Genomic DNA, 24407 nt, shown 5'->3' on the forward strand with positions numbered 1-24407 from the left:
AACCTCCTGTGGAGCCCTCATTGACTTGGCACTGCAGTACGACCAGAGACTTCTGGAGTGAGCAACCGAGAGAGCCCGTGGAGTCGCTAGGAGACCTCCTGCAGCGCGAGCGACCCCTGTTTTCCAGTCTTACAGAGAAAAATCCCCTCCTTGTCAGGGAGCGATGTCAGCCCCTGAGGCCATGCAAGTGGAAAGAACCCGTTTGGGGACGGGGGAGAGGGAAAGAAGACTGAGGCAGCGTCTCTGCCTCTACTGCGGTGAGGCGGGACACATTATCCGCAACTGCCCCTTCCAACCTAGAGACCGGGTGCAACAGCAAGGGGGGATCCTGGTAAGCCACACAACATTCCCCCAGGAACAAGGGAACCCGGGCATCCTATTTTCCGCCTCTTTAACATGGAACAACAGAAGGGTGGCAGTAAAGGCATACTTGGACTCTGGGGATGATGATAGCCTGATGGACTACGGGTTCGCCCAACAGAACGGGATTCCCTTGGTGTCTCTTGACAAGGACCTTACAGCCCAAGCCTTGGGTGGACATCCGTTGGGTCCCATTAAATACCGCACAAAGCCTCTACTACTCACCTTATCGGGGAACCATATCGAAACTATTCGCTTCTGGGTATTGGAGGCCCCCGTCGCTCCGGTGATTCTGGGAAGAGCATGGCTGAGACAGCACGACCCACATGTCTCCTGGACTTTCGGAAGGATCATGGCATGGAGCACCCTCAGCCACGCTAACTGCCTTAAAGCAGCCTCCGCCCCCAGCAGACCTTTTAGGACCAACAAGCACCAGGCTGACTTAGCTTCCATCCCGGAATGCTACCATGACCTAGCGGAGGTCTTCAGTAAAAAACGAGCTTAGTCTCTTCCTCCTCACAGACCATATGACTGCGCCATCGAGCTGCTTTCCTACCTTCCAGCCGCCTGTACAACCTGTCTCTTCCCGAAAAGGAGGCCATGAAGGAATATATCACGGAATCACTGGCATCCGGAATCATCACCACGTCTCGATCTCCTGTGGCAGCTGGATTCTTCTTTGTGACCAAGGACGGATCATTGAGGCCATTCATCGACTACCGACATCTCAATAACATAACCATAAAGAACAAATACCCGCTACCTTTGCTCAACTCCTCTTTCGAACCTCTGGCCCCAGCAACCATCTTCACCAAGCTGGACCTCCGCAATGCTTACCACCTGGTCCGGATCAAGAAAGGTGATGAATGGAAGTCGGCCTTCAATACACACCTTGGCCACTTTGAGTACAAAGTCATGCCCTTCGGCCTTACCAATGCTCCTGCTGTGTTTCAGATGTTGGTCAATGACATCCTCCGAGACATGTTGGACCAGTTAGTCGTGGTCTACCTAGACGACATCCTAATTTTTTCTCGCAACCCACAGGAGCACCAGCAGCCTGTTCGTCTCGTCCTCCAGCGGCTCCTTGAGAACAGGCTTTTCGTCAAGGCAGAGAAGTGTCGTTTTCACGCTTCTTCAGTGGATTTTCTTGGCTTTATCGTCGAAAGGGGCCATGTCAAGGCCGATCCCGAGAAGGTCAAGGCCGTGTTGGACTGGCCACAACCCGCATCTAGGACGGAACTCAGAAGATTCTTGGGATTCGCAGGCTTCTACAGGAGATTCATTCGAAACTTTAGTCGAATTTCCGCACCCTTAAACGCTCTCACCTCGTCCAAAATTAACTTTGTGTGGTTCCTTGAGGCCGACAGTGCTTTTAGAGGCCTCAAGACCAGTTTTGTCTCTGCTCCCGTCCTCATCCACCCTGATTGGGACTGTCCTTTTTTGTTCGAGGTGGACGCTTCGGACTCTGGGATAGGGGCCATCCTTTTGCATCGTTCTAAGATCGATTACCTTCTCCACCCATGTGCATTTTTCTCCAGGCGACTCTCTCCAGCAGAACTTAACTACGACGCTGGCAACAGAGAGTTATTGGCTGTCCATGAGGCCTTATCCGAGTGGAGACACTGGCTTGAGGGGGCAAAGCACCAGTTCCAGATCCTGACAGATCACAGTAACCTTCTCGCCATCCAATCAGCTCGGAGGATCAACAACCGTCAGGCTAGATGGCAGCAATTTTTCTCCCGTTTCGACTACATTCTATCTTACAGACCCGGTTCCAAGAATGAGAAGGCGGACGCACTTTCTAGGGTGCACATGGCAGAGATCATCCACCCATCAACCCCCGAGACCATCCTTCCTCCGACTCGTATAGTGGGGATGGTATCCTGGAAGATGGAGGATTTGGTTAGGGGCGCCCTTCGTTCTCGTCCAGGACCTAGGGGCGGACTACCCGGAAAATTGTTTGTTCATCGCGAACTTCGATCCCGGGTTCTGGATTGGGCGCATTCCAGTTGGTTTTCCTGCCATCCAGGGTTCCAAAGGACCCTGTCCTTCATTCAAAGACGGTTTGAATGGCCACCGACACACGTGAGTTCATCGCCGCCTGTACCGCTTGTGTTCGCAGTAAGCCGTCACATCGACCACCAGCTGGCCTCCTACATCCTCTGCCGATCCCTGCTCGTCCATGGTCACATATCGCTTTGGACTTCGGTACGGGGTTTCCCATCTCAAGAGGTAACAACACCATACTCACCATCGTCGACCGTTTCTCCAAAGCAGCCCACTTCGTTCCACTACGCAAGCTGCCTTCTTCCTCCGAGATGGCGGACCTCCTCACCCTGCACGTCGTCAGACAACATGGAATTCCGATGGACATTGTGTCTGACCGTGGGCCCCAGTTTACCTCGAAGGTATGGAAGGCGTTCTGCAAAGGGATCTGGGCCTCAGTCAGCCTCACGTCCGGATATCCCCCCCAGAGCAATGGGCAGACCGAGTGGGCCAACCAGAGTCTGGAGACCATGCGATGTGTTGCACAACGTCAACCTACATCCTGGAGCAAGTTTATTCCTTGGGTTGAGTACTCCTACAACGCCATGAAGAGCTCCGCCACCGGTATGTCTCCATTTGAATGCTCTTTGGGCTATCAACCACCCATGTTTCCCCAGCAGGAGCTCGAGATCGCAGTACCCTCAACCAGGGCCCACATCCGGAGGTGTCAGAGGGTGTGGAGAGCCGCCCGTACGGCACTGGTTAAGGCATCTGAAAGAATGTGCCGCAGCGCCAATAAACATCGCATCCCGGCCCCGTCCTATCAGCCAGGACAACTTGTCATGTTGCTCGCCAAAGACCTCAGCCTTCAGGTACCGTCAAAGAAATTAGCTCCCCGTTTTGTTGGTCCCTACCCCATCATTTCCATAATCAACCCGGCATCTGTTAAGTTGGCTCTCCCACCCTCGGTCAAGCGACACCCTGTGGTCCACGTATCCCAAATAAAACCCGTGGTGGAGAGCGTTCTATCTTCCCCCCCTAGGTTCCTGGATGACGGTGACCCGGTTTGGACGGTAAAGAAGATCCTCATGGTCCGTCGACAGCGTAGGGGGCTGGTATACCTGGTCGACTGGCAGGGATACGGACCGGAGGACAGATCATGGGTGCCGGCCTCCTACCTTGCCGACTCCTCTCTCCTGGAGGACTTCTACCGCGCCAACCCGGGGGCCCTCAGACGCTCGTTGAGTGCCTCGCCTAAGGAGGGGGGTACTGTCACGGCGCGGATGCGAACCCAAGATTCTTCCGAAGCAGGTTCCCACACTCTATCTGGCAGAATGCCAGTACACGCCCCCGCACGCACCACGCCCACACTTCGCCGCAGCTGCAGGCTGTCTTTCATCAGCGCACCTGGCAGCAATCAAGAGGACAGCATAAGATCCAGTCACTCCTTTGATCCTACGCCGGAACGTCGTTAACTCCTGTAGTAAACAATCACGTCTTTGACTTCCCTCTCGTTGTCCTCGCCTCTTTTGTCTTTTGCCCTTTTTGTCTGGTTGACTTATGTCCCTTGTCCTCCTTGCAGTGCCCGTCTTGTCCCGTGTGCTCGAGCGCTGTACCTCGACCTCCACCCAGAAATTGGACTGCCTCCCTCGATCCTTGATCACTCGCCTGGACTCAGACATTGTTGCTTGCCGCCTGCCCCCGACCTCCTGCCTGTCCCCGGATCTCCCTTGTGCCTCCCCTCTTGGTCAGACGAAGATTTCATCCATCACGCATGTACAACATCCTCTTGAATTATTTACATGGTTAATTTTACACTTAATCCTGCAACCAACACTTAAAGTAGCATACACATCCCACACAATCATCAAAGGTTACAATAAACCTGGTAACCTTAAATCCTTCTTGGTGTCGTCTCCTTCCAACCCTCACGTACATAACAGTACTTGGTGGAAAAAAAGTTTGAGAACCACTGCACTACAACATTACCTTTACAAGTTCTTTTTTTTAATTGTATTTCTGCAACACACAGTTGAATACATGTGGAAAAATATTTGCAAGCAAGCTTAGCATTAGTCTTGATTTTGCATTTAACGTTGCTAGAATCTTAAGGGACGATACAAAGAAAAACATGCCAATTGGTTTGCATTTTAGCACTAAATCATGACGACCACTGGCTGATTTATAATGCATTCATACGATCTGCCATGCCACAGCCACACTTCACAGAACATCTCAGCATTGGTAACATTTGAGTGCGGTGAAAAAGTCACTGCTTCAAACTGTGCGATCAGCATCGCTTGTAAACATGGATGGTGTTATGGCAGTTTGGACAGTGGTGCTCCACATCCTTGCAGGAGTCCACACAGAATGGTATACAGCAGCAGAGAAAACACCTGAAAGTAAGAGGAAACATTAACAAAAAGGTATGTTCAGTTCTCCATAAACTTGAGAGGGAACCTATGATGATTCTACATTTAACACACTTTCTTGCGGTTAAGATAATATTCAATGGATATGCTTTGGTGTTAATTGTATGTACATTTTGCCCCACTGCCACATTTATAACCTATTTTCTGCTTATGTCTGCAAGCTATTGGATGGTGGAGGTGTTCCTTGTAGATTGCAAATGCCCACATAAGTGTGTTCACCACACTGTCAAAAAAAGATTGTGGATTGTGTGGACTCAAAACCTGCGTGCAAGTTCACAGCCAAATGCATTAACCTTATGATTTTAAGCTTTGGCATTGTTCAACACGATTATCCAACATTGTAACAACATTCGTAAGTCAGGAAATAGGAAAATCATCATATGTGCCCACCCTTTTTTATCTGTTGTAATTGTTCTTACCCGAAGAGGGCGAGGCCTCCACAGATGCCCCAGGTCATCAGGCCTGCTTTGTGTTCTACCTGGGTGACCACCGTCTGCTGGCAGTGGGGACACTGCGCTTGTCCTGGGCAATCTTGCAGCGATGGCACTACCACCACGTGAGTCACTGAAAGTGGAAAATAATACAAATATAAACAAACACATGTCTTTTTCTTCCACGGTTCAGATTCAGTGGTTAAGATTGGTTTTACAAACCCCGTTTCCATATGAGTTGGGAAATTGTGTTAGATGTAAATATAAACGGAATACAATGATTTGCAAATCATTTTCAACCCATATTCAATTGAATATACTACAAAGAGAACATATTTGATGTTCAAACTGATAAACTTTTTTTTTTTGCAAATAATCATTAACTTTAGAATTTGATGCCAGCAACACGTGACAAAGAAGTTGGGAAAGGTGGCAATAAATACTGATAAAGTTGAGGAATGCTCATCAAACACTTATTTGGAACATCCCACAGGTGAACAGGCAAATTAGGAACAGGTGGGTGCCATGATTGGGTATAAAAGTAGATTCCATGAAATGCTCAGTCATTCACAAACAAGGATGGGGCGAGGGTCACCACTTTGTCAACAAATGCGTGAGCAAATTGTTGAACAGTTTAAGAAAAACCTTTCTCAACCAGCTATTGCAAGGAATTTAGGGATTTCACCATCTACAGTCTGTAATATCATCAAAGGTTTCAGAGAATCAGCTAAGGCCGTGACCTTCGATCCCTCAGGCTGTACTGCATCAACAAGCGACATCAGTGTGTAAAGGATATCACTACATGGCCTCAGGAACACTTCAGAAACCCACTGTCAGTAACTACAGTTGGTCGCTACATCTGTAAGTGCAAGTTAAAACTCTCATATGCAAGGCGAAAACCGTTTATCAACAACACCCAGAAACGCCGTCGGCTTCGCTGGGCCTGAGCTCATCTAAGATGGACTGAAACAAAGTGGAAAAGTGTTCTGTGGTCTGACGAGTCCACATTTCAAATTGTTTTTGGAAACTGTGGATGTCGAGTCCTCCGGACCAAAGAGGAAAAGAACCATCTGGATTGTTCAAGGCGCAAAGTTGAAAAGCCAGCATCTGTGATGGTATGGGGGTGTATTAGTGCCAAAGACATGGGTAACTTACACATCTGTGAAGGCACCATTAATGCTGAAAGGTACATACAGGTTTTGGAGCAACATATGTTGCCATCCAAGCAACGTTACCATGGACGCCCCTGCTTATTTCAGCAAGACGATGCCAAGCCACGTGTTATATCAACGTGGCTTCATAGTAAAAGAGTGCAGGTACTAGACTGGCCTGCCTGTAGTCCAGACCTGTCTCCCATTGAAAATGTGTGGCGCATTATGAAGCCTAAAATACCACAACAGAGACCCCCGGACTGTTGAACAACTTAAGCTGTACATCAAGCAAGAATGGGAAAGAATTCTACCTGAGAAGCTTAAAAAATGTGTCTCCTCAGTTACCAAACGTTTACTTAATGTTGTTAAAAGGAAAGGCCATGTAACACAGTGTTGAACATGCCCTTTCCCAACTACTTTGGCACGTGTTGCAGCCATGAAATTCTAAGTAATTATTATTAGCAAAAAATAAATAAAGTTTATGAGTTTGAACATCAAATATCTTGTCTTTGTAGTGCATTCAACTGAATATGGGTTGAAAAGAATTTGCAAATCATTGTATTCCGTTTATATTTACATCTAACACAATTTCCCAACTCATATGGAAATGGGGTTTGTACAAAAACAGGCTGAATATTACATTTTATTTATATATAGGTAGGGAAGGTTAAAACATTGTCATGCAGAGATATGAATGCCATTACCTTGCACTACTGTGCAGAAGAAGGCAATATTTACATAAGCACACTATATCCACTCATCACCCTGCAGAATACAGCAATAAGCGTCATTCATGCCACTGCTGCTGCTCACTGCTCCCCTCACCTCCCAGGGGGTGATCAAGGGTGATGGGTCAAATGCAGAGAATAATTTTGCCACACCTGCTGTGTATGACAATCATTGGTACTTTAACTTATAAGGCAGGATAAACTTAGACAAACTTTAATGATCCACAAGGGAAATTCCTTGCAATAGCTTGTTGAGAAAGGTTTTTCTTAAACTGTTCAACAATTTGCTCAGGCATTTGTTGACAAAGTGGTGACCCTCGCCCCATCCTTGTTTGTGAATGACTGAGCATTTCATGGAATCTACTTTTATACCCAATCATGGCACCCACCTGTTCCCAATGTGCCTGTTCACCTGTGGGATGTTCCAAATAAGTGTTTGATGAGCATTCCTCAACTTTATCAGTATTTATTGCCACTTTCTCAACTTCTTTGTCATGTGTTGCTGGCAACAAATTCTAAAGTTAATGATTATTTGCAACAAAAAAAAAGTTTATCAGTTTGAACATCAAATATGTTGTCTTTGTAGCATATTCAACTGAATATGGGTTGAAAATGATTTGCAAATCATTGTATTCCGTTTATATTTACATCTAACACAATTTCCCAACTCATATGGAAACGGGGTTTGTACATGTATGTTCATATGCACTTTTCACATGACATGTTTCCTAGTATTACACTGTCAGAGGAATTGTAATTCAGCCGCAAATCTGACAACAACGCTACACGCTGCCATTAGCACGACAAACAAAGGTGCTTTGTGACGCACACAGGCCGTGCGGTTCGCTTCTTCATGCTGAGTGAATGCAGTACAGTACTTTGCATTGCACAAAGGGGAACCGAAATATCAGATCTTTATGTGCGCTCAATGATTTGTTTGTGAAACTCACCTGTGGAAGTTGGACCTACGCAGATGCAGATGGAAGGCAAACACAAGAAAATATATTACTTGCAATAAAGCACATATTGTATTATGCATGATTCATATTCCAGGCTAAACAATACAATACATACAAGTCAGACTTTCCAGGTACTATACATATTTTGAACAGGCAGCATTTACAGACCTCCTAGGTAAGCGACATTCGGGGGTCCCGCATTAGGGGACGGGTACAACCCAGGCTGGGGCGCTGCACCATAGCTCATGGGTGGGCCGGGGTAGGGTGGTGCTGTCTCAAATCCTAGGTTCCCTTTTTCCATCTTGAGAAGGCTTTAGGCTTTAGGAGAGATAATATATCATTATGTAATTTAGTGGAGGCCCTTAGGGATATTTTCCTTCACTTTTGTCTAAAAGCGCCAAATTTGTCACAGGTGTAGCTCAGGGCATACTTAAATGATTTAGCTAGGGCGCCCGCGCCGGTGACCTTTGGGGTCGCCACAGCGGCCAATCAAATATGGCCGCCACTTGTAAAAGCTTTTGTCTCTAACATTTGAAACAGATGAGCTACAAATGTAAACTTGGTGTTTATTTCATGTGTTTTGACAATTAGAAATGTGTTGGAATGCTCATTTTTATTTTTGGGTGTGTTTAGACCCCTAATTTGCATATTTCCAAGTGACGTTTTGCTATTCTGAAGACATTGGACGTAACTTGGGCATTGTTATGAGTAAAACCTGGTGCAACATGCATGATTCCTTTCTAATGTTTATATGAAATGTCGGGGACGGGGTCGGGGGGGGGGGGGGGGGGGGGGTCGGCTGTGGTTGTGACATTGGTTTCGCTTACAGGGCAACTACTCTTTGGCTACTTGCGGGGAGGCCACGTGGAGGCTGTCTTCTTCTCTCCCTTTTTTTTTTTTTTTTTATTATTTTTTTTTGGGGGGTGGGGTTGTTGTTGTTGTTTTTGTTCCCCAATTACAAACCCTGTTTCCATATGAGTTGGGAAATTGTGTTAGATGTAAATATAAACGGAATACAATGATTTGCAAATCATTTTCAACCCATATTCAATTGAATATGCTACAAAGACAACATATTTGATGTTCAAACTGATAAACCTTTTTTTTTTTGCAAATAATCATTAACTTTAGAATTTGATGCCAGCAACACGTGACAAAGTAGTTGGGAAAGGGCATGTTCACCACTGTGTTACATGGCCTTTCCTTTTAACAACTCAGTAAACGTTTGGGAACTGAGAAGACACATGTTTTAAGCTTCTCAGGTGGAATTCTTTCACATTCTTGCTTGATGTACAGCTTAAGTTGTTCAACAGTCCGGGGGTCTCCGTTGTGGTATTTTAGTCTTCATAATGCGCCACACATTTTCAATGGGAGACAGGTCTGGACTACAGACAGGCCAGTCTAGTACTGCTTACGTGCAGTGATTTCTCCAGATTCTCTGAACCCTTTGATGATATTACGGACCGTAGACGGTGAAATCCCTAAATTCCTTGCAATAGCTGGTTGAGAAAGGTTTTTCTTAAACTGTTCAACAATTTGCTCACGCATTTGTTAACAAAGTGGTGACCCTCGCCCCATTCTTGTTTGTGAATGACTGAGCATTTCATGGAATCTACTTTTATACCCAATCATGGCACCCACCTGTTCCCAATTAGCCTGCACACCTGTGGGATGTTCCAAATAAGTGTTTGATGAGCATTCCTCAACTTTATCAGTATTTATTGCCACCTTTCCCAACTTCTTTGTCACGTGTTGCTGGCATCAAATTCTAAAGTTAATGATTATTTGCAAAAAAAAAAAAAAGTTTATCAGTTTGAACATCAAATATGTTGTCTTTGTAGCATATTCAACTGAATATGGGTTGAAAATGATTTGCAAATCATTGTATTCCGTTTATATTTACATCTAACACAATTTCCCAACTCATATGGAAACAGGGTTTGTACTTTATGTCCTGCCTGTATGACTCATAAGATGCCTGGCTGTGTAATCATTTCCCATGAATCATAGTTTTGATGCCTTCAGTGACAATCTACAATGTAAATAGTCTTGAAAATAAAGATTTTTTACAAAAAATCTTACGGTACATATGTTTCTTATTGCAAGGTTGTCCTTAAATAAAATAGTGAACATAGAAGACAACGTGTTTTTTATTAGTAAATAAGCAGACAAAGGTTCCTAATTTAGCTGCTGACATATGCAGTAACATATTGTGTCATTTTCCATTCTATTATTTTGTCAACATTATTAAGGACAAGTAGTAGAAAATGAATTATTAATCTAATAAATCGATAAAAAATATCGACGTAATCATAGTAGTATCGACTAGATACGCTACTGTACTTGGTATCATTACAGTGGCTGTTAGGTGTAGATCCACCCATGGCGTTTGTTTACATTTTGACGCCGGTGAGCTACGGTGTGTAGTGAAACTTGTAAGAAACGCACTTTAATTTGTTGCCATGGACGCGAGGTTTTAGTGATTTAGAAGTAGCTAAAACACTGCCAACTGGGGCTGGACTTTAGCCGCTAGCTAGCTAGCCATGTCTTAAAGCACCTCTTCCTGAGGGCGTTTCAGTGTTATAAATGCACCATTATCGTTACTTTTTAAGCCAAAATGCGTCTATTCTCCCTTTTCTGTCTACACACTGTGTCTGCTTGTAAGTACTCTGTGGTTGTGCGCTGCCGAACATGCTTGTCTACTCATAAACCAGCAATGTCACAATGTGACGACGACGTGGCTGCGAGTGGGTTGACGCAGTGGTCCCCAACCTTTTTGTAGCTGCGGACCGGTCAACGCTTGAAAACTTGTCCCACGGACCGGTGGGGGGTGGGGGTGTATTTAAAAAAAAATTTTTTTTTTTTTTTACATAAATAAATACAATCATGTGTGCTTACGGACTGTATCCCTGCAGACTGTATTGATCTATATCGATATATAATGTATATATTGTGTTTTTTATGTAGATTTCATTAAAAAAAATAATAATAATAATAAAAAAATTTTTTTTTTTTAAATTTCTTGTGCGGCCAATCGGTCGGGTATATATATATATATATATATATATATATATATATATATATATATATATATATATATTAGGGCTGCAACTAACTATTAATTTGATAATCGATTAATCTGTCGATGATTATTACTTCGATTAATCGATTAATAATCGGATAAAAGAGACAAACTACATTTCTATCCTTTCCAGTATTTTATTGGAAAAAAACATCATACTGGCACCATACTTATTTTGATTATTGTTTCTCAGCTGTTTGTAAATGTTGCAGTTTCTAAATAAAGATTTATTTTAAAAAAAATTAAAAAAAAATAAAAAAAAATTGAAAAAGCCTCTGCGCATGCGCATAGCATAGATCCAACGAATCGATGACTAAATTAATCGGCAACTATTTTTATAATCGATTTTAATCGATTAGTTGTTGCAGCCCTAATATATATACACGTTTGTTCAGAAAAAACACAGAGGCTATATCATCCCTACAAGCCTGTTTTGCAGGTTTCCCTGAAGAGCAAAAGTGTATATATATATATATATACCTCAGGTTGCTGGCACGGCCACTCTCCCAAACACACCACGGCGTCCCAATGTAATGTACCCTATATATATGTAACAACCGCAGACACTTCAATAAAATGCCCTGGAGAGCAGGGAAACCTGCGAAACAGGCTTGTAGGGATAAAATAGCATCTGTGTTTTTTCCTGACCTAACATATATTCCGCTTTACCCCGGTATTGAGCACTGTATAACAGATAAACCAATAAACCACAGAAACCTGTATATAAATATATATATATATATATATATATATATATATATATATATATATATATATATATATATATATATATATATATATATATATATATATATATATATATATATATATATATATATATATATATATATATATATATATATATATATATATATATATATATATATATATATATATATATATACACGTTAGGTCAGGAACAAACACAGAGGCTATTTCATCGCTACAAGTCTGTTTCACAGGTTTCCCTGCCCTTCAGGGGATTTTATTGAAGTGTCTGTAGTTGTTACATATATATAGTGTACATTACATGGGGGTGTGGTCACTGTTACACAGTAGTGCCTTGCTTCTGTGCCGGCATGATGAGACCAGTTCGTTGCGTTTGTTTAAAGTGGACATGCTGGTGTGGTATATTATACAATTTTCTTTCAGGCACACGTTACATCTTTTGGCTGCACTGTTGTATGGTGAGGGAGATGCGACAATTCGCCATGTAATGGCGTGATCAATTTTATTGTCTGTAAGAGTCCATATGTATTTGTTCAGCTCTGTAAAGTTCTTAAATTGGGGCCTACGGAATGATGCTGTGTGATTGTTATAAGGTGTTATCTGTGAGTCCAATGTATGTCTTTGTGTTTGAGTTGTCCTTGCGGGTGACCATAGAACTTTCCTCCAGAAGGTCTTATCTTTGTCCATGTGATGTCAGATGAAACACAAATTTAGCTGTTTGGCCACAATACCCAGGAATATGTTTGGAGGAGAAAAGGTGAGGCCTTTAATCCCAGGAACACCATACCCACCGTCAAGCATGGTGGTGGTAGTATTATGCTCTGGGCCTGTTTTGCTGCAAATGGAACTGGTGCTTTAAATGGGACAATGGAAAAGGAGGATTACCTCCAAATTCTTCAGGACAACCTAAAATCATCAGCCCGGAGGTTGGGTATTGGGTGCAGTTGGGTGTTCCAACAGGACAATGACCCCAAACACACGTCAAAAGTGGTAAAGGAATGGCTAAATCAGGCTAGAATTAAGGTTTTAGAATGGCCTTTTCAAAGTAAATGCTGAAGATACCAGTCCATGTCAGAAAACCAACACATTTAGTTGAACTGCACCAGTTTTGTCAAGAGGAGTGGTCAAAAATTCAACCAGAAGCTTGCCAGAAGCTTGGAGATGGCTACCAAAAGCGCCTTATTGCAGTCAAACTTGCCAAGGGACATGTAACCAAATATTAACATTGCTGTATGTATACTTTTGACCCAGCAGATTTGGTCACATTTTCAGTAGACCCATAATAAATTCATAAAAGAACCAAACTTCATGAATGTTTTTTGTGACCAACAAGTATGTGCTCCAATCACTCTATCACAAAAAAATAAGAGTTGTAGAAAGTATTATGTTCTTTACAAGTGTATGTAAACCTTTGATCGCGACAATATATATATATATATATATATATATATATATATATATATATATATATATATATATATATATATATATATATATATATATATATATATATATATATATATATATATATATATATATATATATATATATATAATTCTTGGACTGAATTAAACACATTCAAATCAGCTGGCACAATGACAGGATCTTTAACTAGTTATTATTGATGGGTAGTTTTAATTTGTTGATTTATTTGGTAGAACTCTAGACCCTGAACATATGAGAACTCGCCTTTTTCAAAAGGAAAAAAAATACAGCAGTGAAGGCACACTTTCATGTGTATTTGCTGTTCAATCATACCTCTTATTTATTATGTGAGGTCAAATGACAAGCGATGATGTAATCTCAATGCTGTATTGTATAAAATCAGGGTGAGGCTCTCCTGCAAATACTATGTTGAGCAAGGATTGCTTGAGTGGTTTATGCACTTCCTGAATGATTTAATATGATTTTATGTTGAGACACAATAGAAAATGAGCAGCGGTCTGACCACTACATATAATAAACCAGTGCACATGATCACAGCTTTTAAAGCATGAGCCATGTGCCACTCCCACTAATCCAATAATTTTAATCAATACTATAAAGTAAAGTGGGGAACCTCCCAGGATCCTGGACCATGGACGTTGTACATGAGGGCTCTAAACATGACTGCCATGCTGAGAGGCTTCTATAGTTCCTTTTTATTGAGAAATGCTAAGTGGACGGAGCACAATTAAAAAATGAAAGTTCACCTCAAGTGTCAAATTGCTTCCTCAATTAGGATACCAGTGTGTATAGTACTCGTTGCTGATTTGATGCAATAAGAGGAACAATGGTATCGAGACTTCCAAAATTACATTTGTACATTTCCACGATTGGTTGGCACTTTCACAATGTGTAATAAAAACATAGCCGTCAGCAAAGGTATTCAATAAAATAACCAGATGATATTTAGCAATTGTAGCTCATTCTGGTATATCTACTGTGATGCCTTTGCTCATATGTTGATCAATGTGCCTTGTCCAAATCCATCCATCCATTTTCTACCGCTTGTCCTTTACGGGGTTGCGGGGGGTGCTGCAAATATACTTATTCAATATAGAGAAGGGGTGCCCAAACTTTTTGTCTTACAGGGCCTAAGCGAAAATGTCGCAATGGGTCGTGGGCCAAACGCAGCGATTTTAAGCGTACAGCTTCACAATAAGTAAATAGTTTAATCCCATACTGCCTTTATTCAGGGTAGTGGAGATAATCACGTTGGATAGATGGCAACTTGTTAGCCTTGCGGACATGCCATCAATGATTGTCGAGCTTAAAAAGACCATGAATATGTATTACCTTTTGCTAAGCCACCCAAACAAAACTACTCGGCGAGCGGACGGCGGAAGCTACGGAAACTTCCGGGGACAAAAAATATAACGGAGCAGGAAGAAAAAAAACCCAGGCCTAATCTAAGCTTGCGAGCTAGCATCTTTCGATCCCTGAGGTAATTAATTTGTAGTAATCAATCTCGGTTTTTCGACAATTTTAATTTAAAACGGTAATATTAACCGTCGGGAGCTTTACCGCCGTTATCATTATTACCGTCCATGGTTACATTCCTAATAATTCATGAGTAAAACATTTGAACTGTGTTTATAAACTACATACTAATGAGTAATTCTGTTGGAAATATGCTTTTTGAATGATGACTAATGCCTAGTTAATGCATAATAGTATGTAATTACCAATTGGGGTAATACCTTATAGATGCACAACATTCAGTCAACAGGTATTCATCAGTTAAGGGTACATAAATTCCAGCTGCCATAAGCGGGTCAACAACCTTCCAAAAGTTATAACAAATCTTGAATCCATAATGTAAAATACTGTTTATTATATTGTGTATAGCAGAGTTTTTCAACCTTTTTTGAGCTAAGGCACATTTTTTGCGTTGGAAAAATCCGGAGGCACACCGCCAGCAGAAATCATTAAAAAACAAAACTCAGTTGACAGTAAAAAGTCGTTGTCGCAATTGTTGGCTATGACTTTAAAGCATAACCAACCATGCATCACTATAGCTCTTGTCTCAAAGTAGGTGTACTGTCACCACCTGTCACATCACACCTGACTTATTTGGACTTTTTTGCTGTTTTCCTGTGTTTGTAGCGGTTTAGTTTTTGTCTTGCACTCCTATTTTAATGGCTTTTTCTCTTTTTTTGGTATTTTCCTGTAGCAGTTTCATGTGTTCCTTTGAGCGATATTTCCCGCGTCTACTTTCTTTTAGCAGTCAAGAATATTTCAGTTGTTTGTATCCGTCTTTGTGGGGACATTGTTAATTGTCGTGTCATGTTCGGATGTACATTGTGGACGCCATCTTTGCTCCACAGTAAGTCTTTGCTGTCGTCCAGCATTCTGTTTTTGTTTACTTTGTAGCCAGTTCAGTTTTAGTTCCGTTCTGCGTAGCCTTCCCTAAGCTTCAATGCCTTTTCTTAGGGGCACTCACCCTTTGTTTATGTTTGGTTTAAGCATTTGACACCTTTTTACCTGCACACTACCTCCCGCTGTTTCCGACATCTACAAAGCAATTAGCTACCGGCTGCCACCTGCTGATATGGAAGAGTATTACACGGTTACTCTGCCTAGCTCTAGACAGCACCGACACTCAACAACAACACATAATTTGCAGACTATAATTGCTGGTTTGCCAAAAATATTTTTAACCCAAATAGGTGAAATTAGATAATCTCCCACGGCACACCAGACTGTATGTCACGGCACACTAGTGTGCCGCGGCACAGTGGTTTCCTGGTTTCTCTCTCTTGCCTCATAGGAACTACATATATTAACTTATTCATTAACTTCCATTGTCCATCTTTAATAAATAAATAAATGGTAGACCGGTTTTCCTCCTGAGAGCCAGCATCCTTGGGAGTGGATGTTTGTCTTATGCATAACAGGACTATTGTTCCTCTGAAATGTGCAACTCTGACAGAAGAAATAGACCAAAAACAATCAAGGTTCACTGCGGCGGACGCTGGTTTCAGGAGTGTATAAAAATTTAAAAAAAAGTATATTTACTTACTTGTCACTGTCTTCTTCTTTATTGGATTTGCCTGGTTGAAAGGCGAGAGGACAAATATTAGCAACAAATGTTTGAATTAGGACTACAAAAACTACAACTTCACGACTTCATAAGCCCAACAGAGAAGATGCAGCATCTGCAAGAACATTTATCAGCACAGCCTCCCCTCCCCTCACAGTTTCCACTTATCGGCCCCTCCCAACCTATGACGACATACATAAATCAAGTTAAATGTGTATGTGAAAACAATGAGAACAACCTCCCTCAGCTCCAAGCAAATATAAAGAGAACTATTAAAACATAATGACCTCAATGACATAAATAATCAAAATATAAGTGCAACAGTCTAATCAATAATCAATTTCCTGACTGTCTATCTATCTCAGTTTGCATAAAGCTTTTGTCTGCACATTTGTACTCTGGACTGTCATCTCTTATGATACGTTTTAATTGGGCTCTATAAAGTAGAAGTCAGTTCCACTCCTTAAGCAACAAGTGGAGCGTTAGCACAAAAAAATGCGTCATACTCACAGAAACATTCCAGTAATTCGCAGCACATGACTAAAGGCCTCATGACAGTCAGGCCGTGACTGACCAGTGACGTTACGGGGTCATAGGTTCTGCACGACCACTCGCCATTGAGTCTGGGGGACAGAAGATTCCATCATACAGAAATTCAGGCAACTGCAAGAAAATAAGAATGAATAAATGCAGACGTGGGAATAATACTGCAGTTGTGGCATTATGGGCACAATTGAATGAGGTGATGAGCCATGGAGCCATGTAGGTGCACACTGGAGACACCTGCTGGTAACATTTTTTAACACCACTTCATCAAAAAAAGTGTGAAATTACACCAAAATGTGTGTACATAAAAAATAAAAAATAAACTTAATTATTTCAGTAATCAGTTATTCACTTTTTCAGCACTTCTACAACTCTGCAGCCAATGTTGGTAGGATAAGCGAGGGACAACGTTGCTATTTGCACTGACAAAGTAACACCTTTTGGTGGCAGCAGAGCAACGCTGTGGGGCGACATCTCCATCACTGTCAATGTAGGGACGACTATGACTGGTTTAATATGGATTCGTAATCACTTCAGGGTGTCGGGTCAGGACAGCAATTATTCGTTCAGGTGAGTGCAGGAGAAATAATAGATTGTCCAAGTCCAGATTTGCAGGTTCAGTTGTATATTGAAGACATGCATGAGTTGTTCGTTTGCATGTGTGTGGTTTCCTATACAAACAAATACAATCATTATAAATCAACTAGAGTGACCACAATGCAATGAAATATAGGCATAAGCCTGCAACAGGGCTGTTAAATATACATCTCTTAGCTGTGTATACCATACTTGGCAACCTTGAGACCTCCAATATCGGGAGGTGGGGTGGGGGTGGGGTGGGGGCCTTGGGCGGGGGTGGATAGGGGGCGTGGTTAGGGCGAGGGCGTGGTTAGGGGCGTGGTTAAGAGGAGAGTATATTTACAGCTAGAATTCACCAACTCAAGTATTTCATATATATATATATATATATATATATATATATATATATATATATATATATATATATATGTGTAACTGCTGTGTACCCGTCCCGCCAAGAACCCACACACAGGCTGGATTGGATGATGTGGTTCTTTACTGGTAGCTGCAATGAGTGATCAGAACGCACATACAAACAATATGTGGTTAGCACCTCTGCTGCTTTCGATGTCATTAGCAGAGAACAGGAAGTCTGCCAATAAGCTTACAGGTACCAGCAGATGGCGCAATTGGACCTCTCATTGCATAACAAACCAATATACATATTTTAGCAGGAATTTCACTCAAATAATCAAGGTATTTCTTATACCTGTTACATATATATATATATATTTATTATTATTTTATTATATATATAAATAAAAGAAATACTTGAATTTTAGTGTTCATTTATTTACACACACACAACACTCATCTACTCATTGTTGTACTTGAAAGTACAATGCTTTGTTAAGGGTTGAATTGTCCATCCTCTTTCTATTCTCTGTCACTATTTTTCTAACCATGCTGAACACCCTCTCTGATGATGCATTGCTGTGTGGCACGCACAAAAGTGCTTTCATCAAATGCAGGAGAGTGTGGAATCTTCCATCTCTCCCTAGCATGGCCCAAAACCGGTCAATCCTTGCTTCCTGGGGAAGATCTTCCCTGGCAAGCAATTGGTACTCCAGTACTTGTACCCGGAGGCTGGTCAGGTCCAATCGCAGCTGCTGCAGACTTTTTTTTTGGGGCGTGGCCTCCAGCTCCGGCTGAATACCTTGGAGATTGTCGGGAGAAAATCTCTGTCGGGAGGTTGTCGGGAGAGGCGCTGAATATCGGGATTCTCCCGCTAAAAACGGGAGGGTTGGCAAGTATGCCCTAGGGAGGTGTTTAGGGCACGTCCGACCGGTAGGAGGTCACGAGGAAGACCCAGGACACGTTGGGAAGACGATGTCTCCCGGCTGGCCTGGGAACGCCCTGGGATCCCCCGGGAAGAGCTGGACGAAGTGGCTGGGGAGAGGAAAGTCTGGGCTTCCCTTCTTAGGCTGCTGCCCCCGCGACCCAACCTCCGATAAGCGGAAGAAGATGGATGGATGGTAGCAGTAGTTATCATGATTTCAAGATGCGGACACATAGCATCCAGGTAAAAGGTATTCGATAAAAAACAAAACAGAAAAGCTCATGTGCAGGTGAAAGTGGACAAAAAGCATAGGACTGCTAGGCAAAACGACCATGAAACCCTCAACGCATCCAACAAACATTCAATGAACCAGCAGCAACTGAATGGGAAAGGCTAGTATATGAAGCACTCTGACTAGTCCAGGGGTCGGCAACCCAAAATGTTGAAAGAGCCATATTGGAGCAAAAATACAAAAAACAAATCTGTCTGGAGCCGCAAAAAATTAAAAGCCATATTACATACAGATAGTGTGTCATGAGATATGAATTGAATTAAGAGGACTTAAAGGAAACTAAATGACCTCAAATATACGTACAAATGAGGCATAATGATGCAATATGTACATATAGCTAGCCTAAATAGCATGTTAGCATCGATTAGCTTGTAGTCATGCAGTGACCAAATATGCCTGATTAGCACTCCACACAAGTCAATAACATCAACAAAACTCACCTTTGTGCATTCACGCACAACATTAAAAGTTTGGTGGACAATATGAGACAGAAAAAGAAGTGGCATAAAACACGTCCTAGGAAGTCGGAGAAAGTTATATATGAGAACAAAATACGGTGAGTTCAAGGACCGCCAAAATTAGTAGGACAAAACGGCGCTCGCCAAATACTCGAATCAGTGAAGCATGTTTAATATAAACAGTGTACTTTATAACAATTAGGGAGGTTTGTGTCATGTTTGTCCTCCTACAGAAACCATATTAAAACCCAAAATATTTTTTTTCCCGTCATCTTTTTCCATTTTTCACACATTTTTGAAAAAGCTCCAGAGAGCCACTAGGGCGGCGCTAAAGAGCCGCGGGTTGCCGACCCCCGGACTAGTCAAATGGGAAACAAGGTAAAGGTGCTGCAAGACAAGTATCACAGGAAGTAGACCTGAAAAATAAGAGCGCAAGACAGGAGCTAAGACCCAACATACGAATGCACAAACACATGACACGTGACAGTACCCCCCACATCAAAAAAAAAATCAATACAAGAAGTTATGAGTCCTCAACTATAAAAGTCCAGAATCAGGGGAAATTGGAGGAAAGACTGATGGAGGGTCACCAAAGTGTGCCTCACCCTAAAGGGTCAGCCAACAGTCCAGGTCATGTGTCCCTGCAGCCAGTGGGGGAAGAGTCAAGTTGCTGTGACGAGTGAAACTGTGGCGCAGCTGTTGATGAGGACGAGAAGCGCAGGAGGAATGCCCCAGGAGCAGCAGAGGTCCACACCCAGGACCTGGGCGTTGCTGCTGATGGCGCAAGAGGCGTCCAGGGAATGGCCGTCATTGCGGCCAGCGAGGGCAAAGAAGGCGAGTGACAGATGCGTGCTTGTGTGGAAGGCGATCTTGAGGTCAAGTTTTGGGAAGACCCACTGGAGGCGACGTCTGTGGCCTACCCACAGGAGGCAGAGCTGGAGGTGGCATCTGCGCTGTACCCACGGGAGGCGGAGCTGAAGGTCGTGTCTACGTTGGACCCAAGGGAGGCAGAGCTGGAGGTGGCTTATGTGGCGGACCCACTGGAGGCTGAGCTAGATTTTGGCATCTGTGGCGGTCCGACTTGAACAGTTCCCACACAACAATCACATGGGACAGGAACGAGTGGAAATCCAGTCTTGAATAAGCGTGGTGTTAGTGCATTGAGTTGTCGTGGCGCAGGAACAGGTGGAGACGGGGCGGCATAGCGCGGATGGCAGAACGGCCGTGCCAGCAAAATGAGGGTTCCGGGTTCGATTGCAGCTTCCACCATCCTAGTCACGGCCGTACCATTTAACAGGGCTATTTGCTGGTGCAGTAAAAAAACAAGAGGTGTGTGTGTTCCTTGAATTGGCGAGGCACAGGAACTGGTGCCTGCCGCGCAGCCGGAGCAGGAACTGACGGAAGTTGAGCTTTAGAACACTGTGGTGTAGGTTCTGGTGGTATACTGGTACTGGCAGCAGGGCTTTTGGGTTAAAAGATCATCAGGACTCCTCTTCCTCCTATCCAGGAGATCGCAAAAAGCCGCTGCCTGACCAGGGCTCAGAAAATCTGCAAAGACTCCTCCCACCCCCACCAAGGACTGTTTTCACTGCTGGACTCTAGAAAGGGGTTCCGCAGCCTCCGAAGCAGAACCTCCAGGTTCTGTAACAGCTTCTTCCCTCAGGCCGTAAGACTCTTGAACGCGTCATAATTAAATTATCCCCTCAACTCCCCCCAAAATGGATTAACTCGCTGGAATAAAAAAGACAATATAACATGCATCCATAAACGTGGACGCATGTGAAAAAGTGCAATATATTTATCTGTACAGTAATCTATTTATTTATTTATATATATTTATTTATTTTACATATATATTATATATATATTATTTACATATATTTATTTATATTATTATAAATAGTGCAGGATATTATTTTATCCTGCACTACCATGAGCTTATGTAACGAAATTTTGTTCTTATCTGTGCTGTAAAGTTCAAATTTGAATGACAATAAAAAGGAAGTCTAAGTCTAAGTCTCTAAGTCTAATGTGTGGCGCTTGGCTGGCGCTGACTGCTTAGTACAAGTGAGAGAGTCCATGGAGCCCTTCATTTAATTTCAGCTGCTGGTGCTTCTCTGCATGCGCTCTTGAGCGTGCCTGAACAGCGGTTGACACCTGGTTAGTTAGGCTTGGAATGCATTGGCTTGCAGCGAAGGCCATGAAGAGTGCGACAAAGTGGGCAATAGAATTACCGTACTCGACTTCCAGAGGAGTGGAAGGCTGCATTGCTTGTTTGTGAATGATGGGCTCAGGAACACTTCAGAAAACCACTGTCAGTAACTACAGTTGGTCGCTACATCTGTAAGTGCAAGTTAAAACTCTACTATGCAAAGCGAAAGCCATTTATCAACAACACCCAGAAACGCCACCGGCTTCGCTGAGCCCGAGCTCATCTAAGATGGACTGATGCAAAGTGTAAAAGTGTTCTGTGGTCTGACGAGTCAACATTTGAAATTGTTTTTGGAAACTGTGGATGTCGCAACCTCCGGAAAAAAGACGAAAAGTACCATCCGGATTGTTCTAGGCGCAAAGTTCAAAAGCCAGCATCTGTGATGGTATGGGGGTGTATTAGTGCCAAAGACATGGGTAACTTACACATCTGTGAAGGCACCATTAATGCTGAAAGGTACATACAGGTTTTGGAGCAACATATGTTGCCATCCAAGCAACGTTATCACGGACGCCCCTGCTTATTTCAGCAAGACAACACCAAGCCATGTGTTACAACAGCGTGGCTTCGTAGTAAAAGAGTGCGGGTACTAGACTGGCCTGTCTGTAGTCCAGACCGGTCTCCCATTGAAAATGTGTGGCGCAATATGAAGCCTAAAATACCACAACGGAGACCCTGCACTGTTGAACAACTTAAGATGTACAGCAAGCAAGAATGAGAAATAATTCCACCCGAAAAGCTTCAAAAATCGGCCTCCTCAGTTCCTAAACGTTTACTGAGTGTTGTTAAAAGGCCCGGCAGCGTTTCTGGGTGTTGTTGATAAATGGCGATAGCTTTGAATAGTAGAATTTTAACTTGCACTTACAGATGTAGCAACAAACTGTAGTTACTGACAGTGGTTTTCTGAAGTGTTTCTCTGGATTCTCTGAACCTTTTGATGATATTACGGACCGTAGATGGTGACATCTCTAGATTCCTTGCCATAGCTCGTCGAGAAATTTTGTTCTTAAACTGTTGGACAATTTGCTCACGCATTTGTTGACAAAGTGGTGACCCTCGCATCAAATTCCAAATGAGATATTTGCAAAAAATAACAAGGTTTTTCAGTTTGAGCGTTAAGTATCTTGTCTTTGCAGTCTATTCAATTGAATATAAGTTGAAAAGGATTTGCAAATCATTGTATTCTGTTTTTATTTACGATTTACACAACAAGCCAACTTCACTGGTTTTGGGGTTTGTATATTTTCATGTTTTATGACAATCATTGTCCATGGGTTGGTCTCCGCTCAGGGCTGCACTCCATCACCTATCCTGTTTGTGATTTTCATGGACAGGATTTCTAGGCAGAGTCGTGACCATGACGGAGAGGGTATACGTCTCGGAGGGGCTAAAGGTTGCGTCCCTGCTGTTTGCAGATGATGTGGTCCTGATGGCACCTTCGGTTCGTGACCTTCAGCTCTCACTGGATCGGTTCGCAGCCGAGTGTTCAGCGGCTGGAATGACGATCAGCATCTCCAAATCTGAGGCCGTGATTCTCAGCATGAAACCGATGGTTTGTACAGTCTAGGTAGAGAACGAGACTCTGTCCTATGTGGAGGAGTTTAAGTGTCTTGGGGTCTTGTTCACGAGTGAGGGAAAGACGGAGAAGGAAATCAGCCGGAGAATCAGAGCAGCTGGGGCAGTATTGCAGTCTCTCTGCCGCACTGTTGTGACGAAACGAGAGCTGAGTCAGAAGGCAAAGCTCTCGGTCTACATTCCTACTCTCACCTATGGTCATGAAGTGTGGGTCATGACCGAAAGAATAAGATCGCGGATACAAGCGGCCGAAATGAGTTTCCTCAGAAGGGTGGCTGGCATCTCCCTTAGAGATAGGGTGAGAAGTTCAGTCACCCAAGAGAGACTCGGAGTAGAGCCGCTGCTCCTTCGCTTGGAAAGCAGCCAGCTTAGGTGGTTTGGGCATCTCGTGCGGATGCCTCACCAGCGCCTAGGGAGGTCCTCGTTGCACGTCCCACTGGTAGGAGACCCTGCGGCAGGCCAAGGACCAGATGGGGGGATTACATCTCCTCTCTGGCCTGGGAACGCTCCGGGATTCCCCAGGAGGAAGTTGCTAATGTTGCTCTGGAGAGGGAAGTCTGGGGGTCTCTGCTGGAGCTGTTGTCCCAGCAACCCGATTCCGGATAAGCGGTTGAAGATGGATGTATTGTCCATGGAAAGAACTCACAAAAAAGCAACAGATGAACAATCAACCATGGACCAGGGACTGAAAAATGCATGTCATAAAAAATACATTATATAGAACATTTATAAAATAAAGATCTATAGAGGCAGAAAATAAGTGCAAAAAGTATAGGAACAAACTAACCAACATACTACAAACATGTAGAAAAGAATAGTACAGTCAATTATTAGACACGGACAGAAACAACACAAGAGCAACAAGGGGCATACTAAACAGTATCATTAAAAACGGTGCGAGGAAGGATTACCCTCAATACTTTTTAGACGGAAACATAAAAACTGACAATATAAATGAAGTAACAAGTTACTTTGTAAATATTGGTACCAATCTAGAGCATAGAATTAAAAAAAATGGATCAGTTAAGGACTGAACTGGGTAAGAAGTTATTTAACCAACAGAAAGCAATCGCAAAAATAGTT

The 24407-nt window shown here is 43.0% G+C and overlaps 1 protein-coding gene across 2 annotated transcripts; it reads right to left on the bottom strand.

The window, feature by feature from the left end:
- Positions 1-4342: 4342 nt before the first annotated feature.
- LOC133642444 (LITAF domain-containing protein-like) lies at positions 4343-19606 on the bottom strand. 2 transcript variants are annotated; one of them, XM_062036634.1, is made up of 7 exons: positions 19520-19606; positions 16894-17006; positions 16363-16393; positions 8216-8365; positions 8039-8053; positions 5198-5342; positions 4343-4742 (listed from the first exon to the last, which is right to left on the bottom strand). In XM_062036634.1, exons 4-7 carry the CDS (start codon positions 8346-8348, stop codon positions 4637-4639), a joined length of 399 nt encoding a protein of 132 aa, XP_061892618.1. In that variant the 5' UTR covers positions 8349-8365; positions 16363-16393; positions 16894-17006; positions 19520-19606; the 3' UTR covers positions 4343-4636. The 2 variants fall into 2 exon arrangements, with proteins under 2 accessions (XP_061892618.1, XP_061892617.1); XM_062036633.1 differs by having other exon boundaries at positions 16894-17046; positions 19520-19578.
- Between the last annotated feature and the right edge of the window lie 4801 nt (positions 19607-24407).

Source organism: Entelurus aequoreus, linkage group LG25, assembly GCF_033978785.1.
Source record: "Entelurus aequoreus isolate RoL-2023_Sb linkage group LG25, RoL_Eaeq_v1.1, whole genome shotgun sequence".
NCBI lineage: Eukaryota > Metazoa > Chordata > Actinopteri > Syngnathiformes > Syngnathidae > Entelurus > Entelurus aequoreus.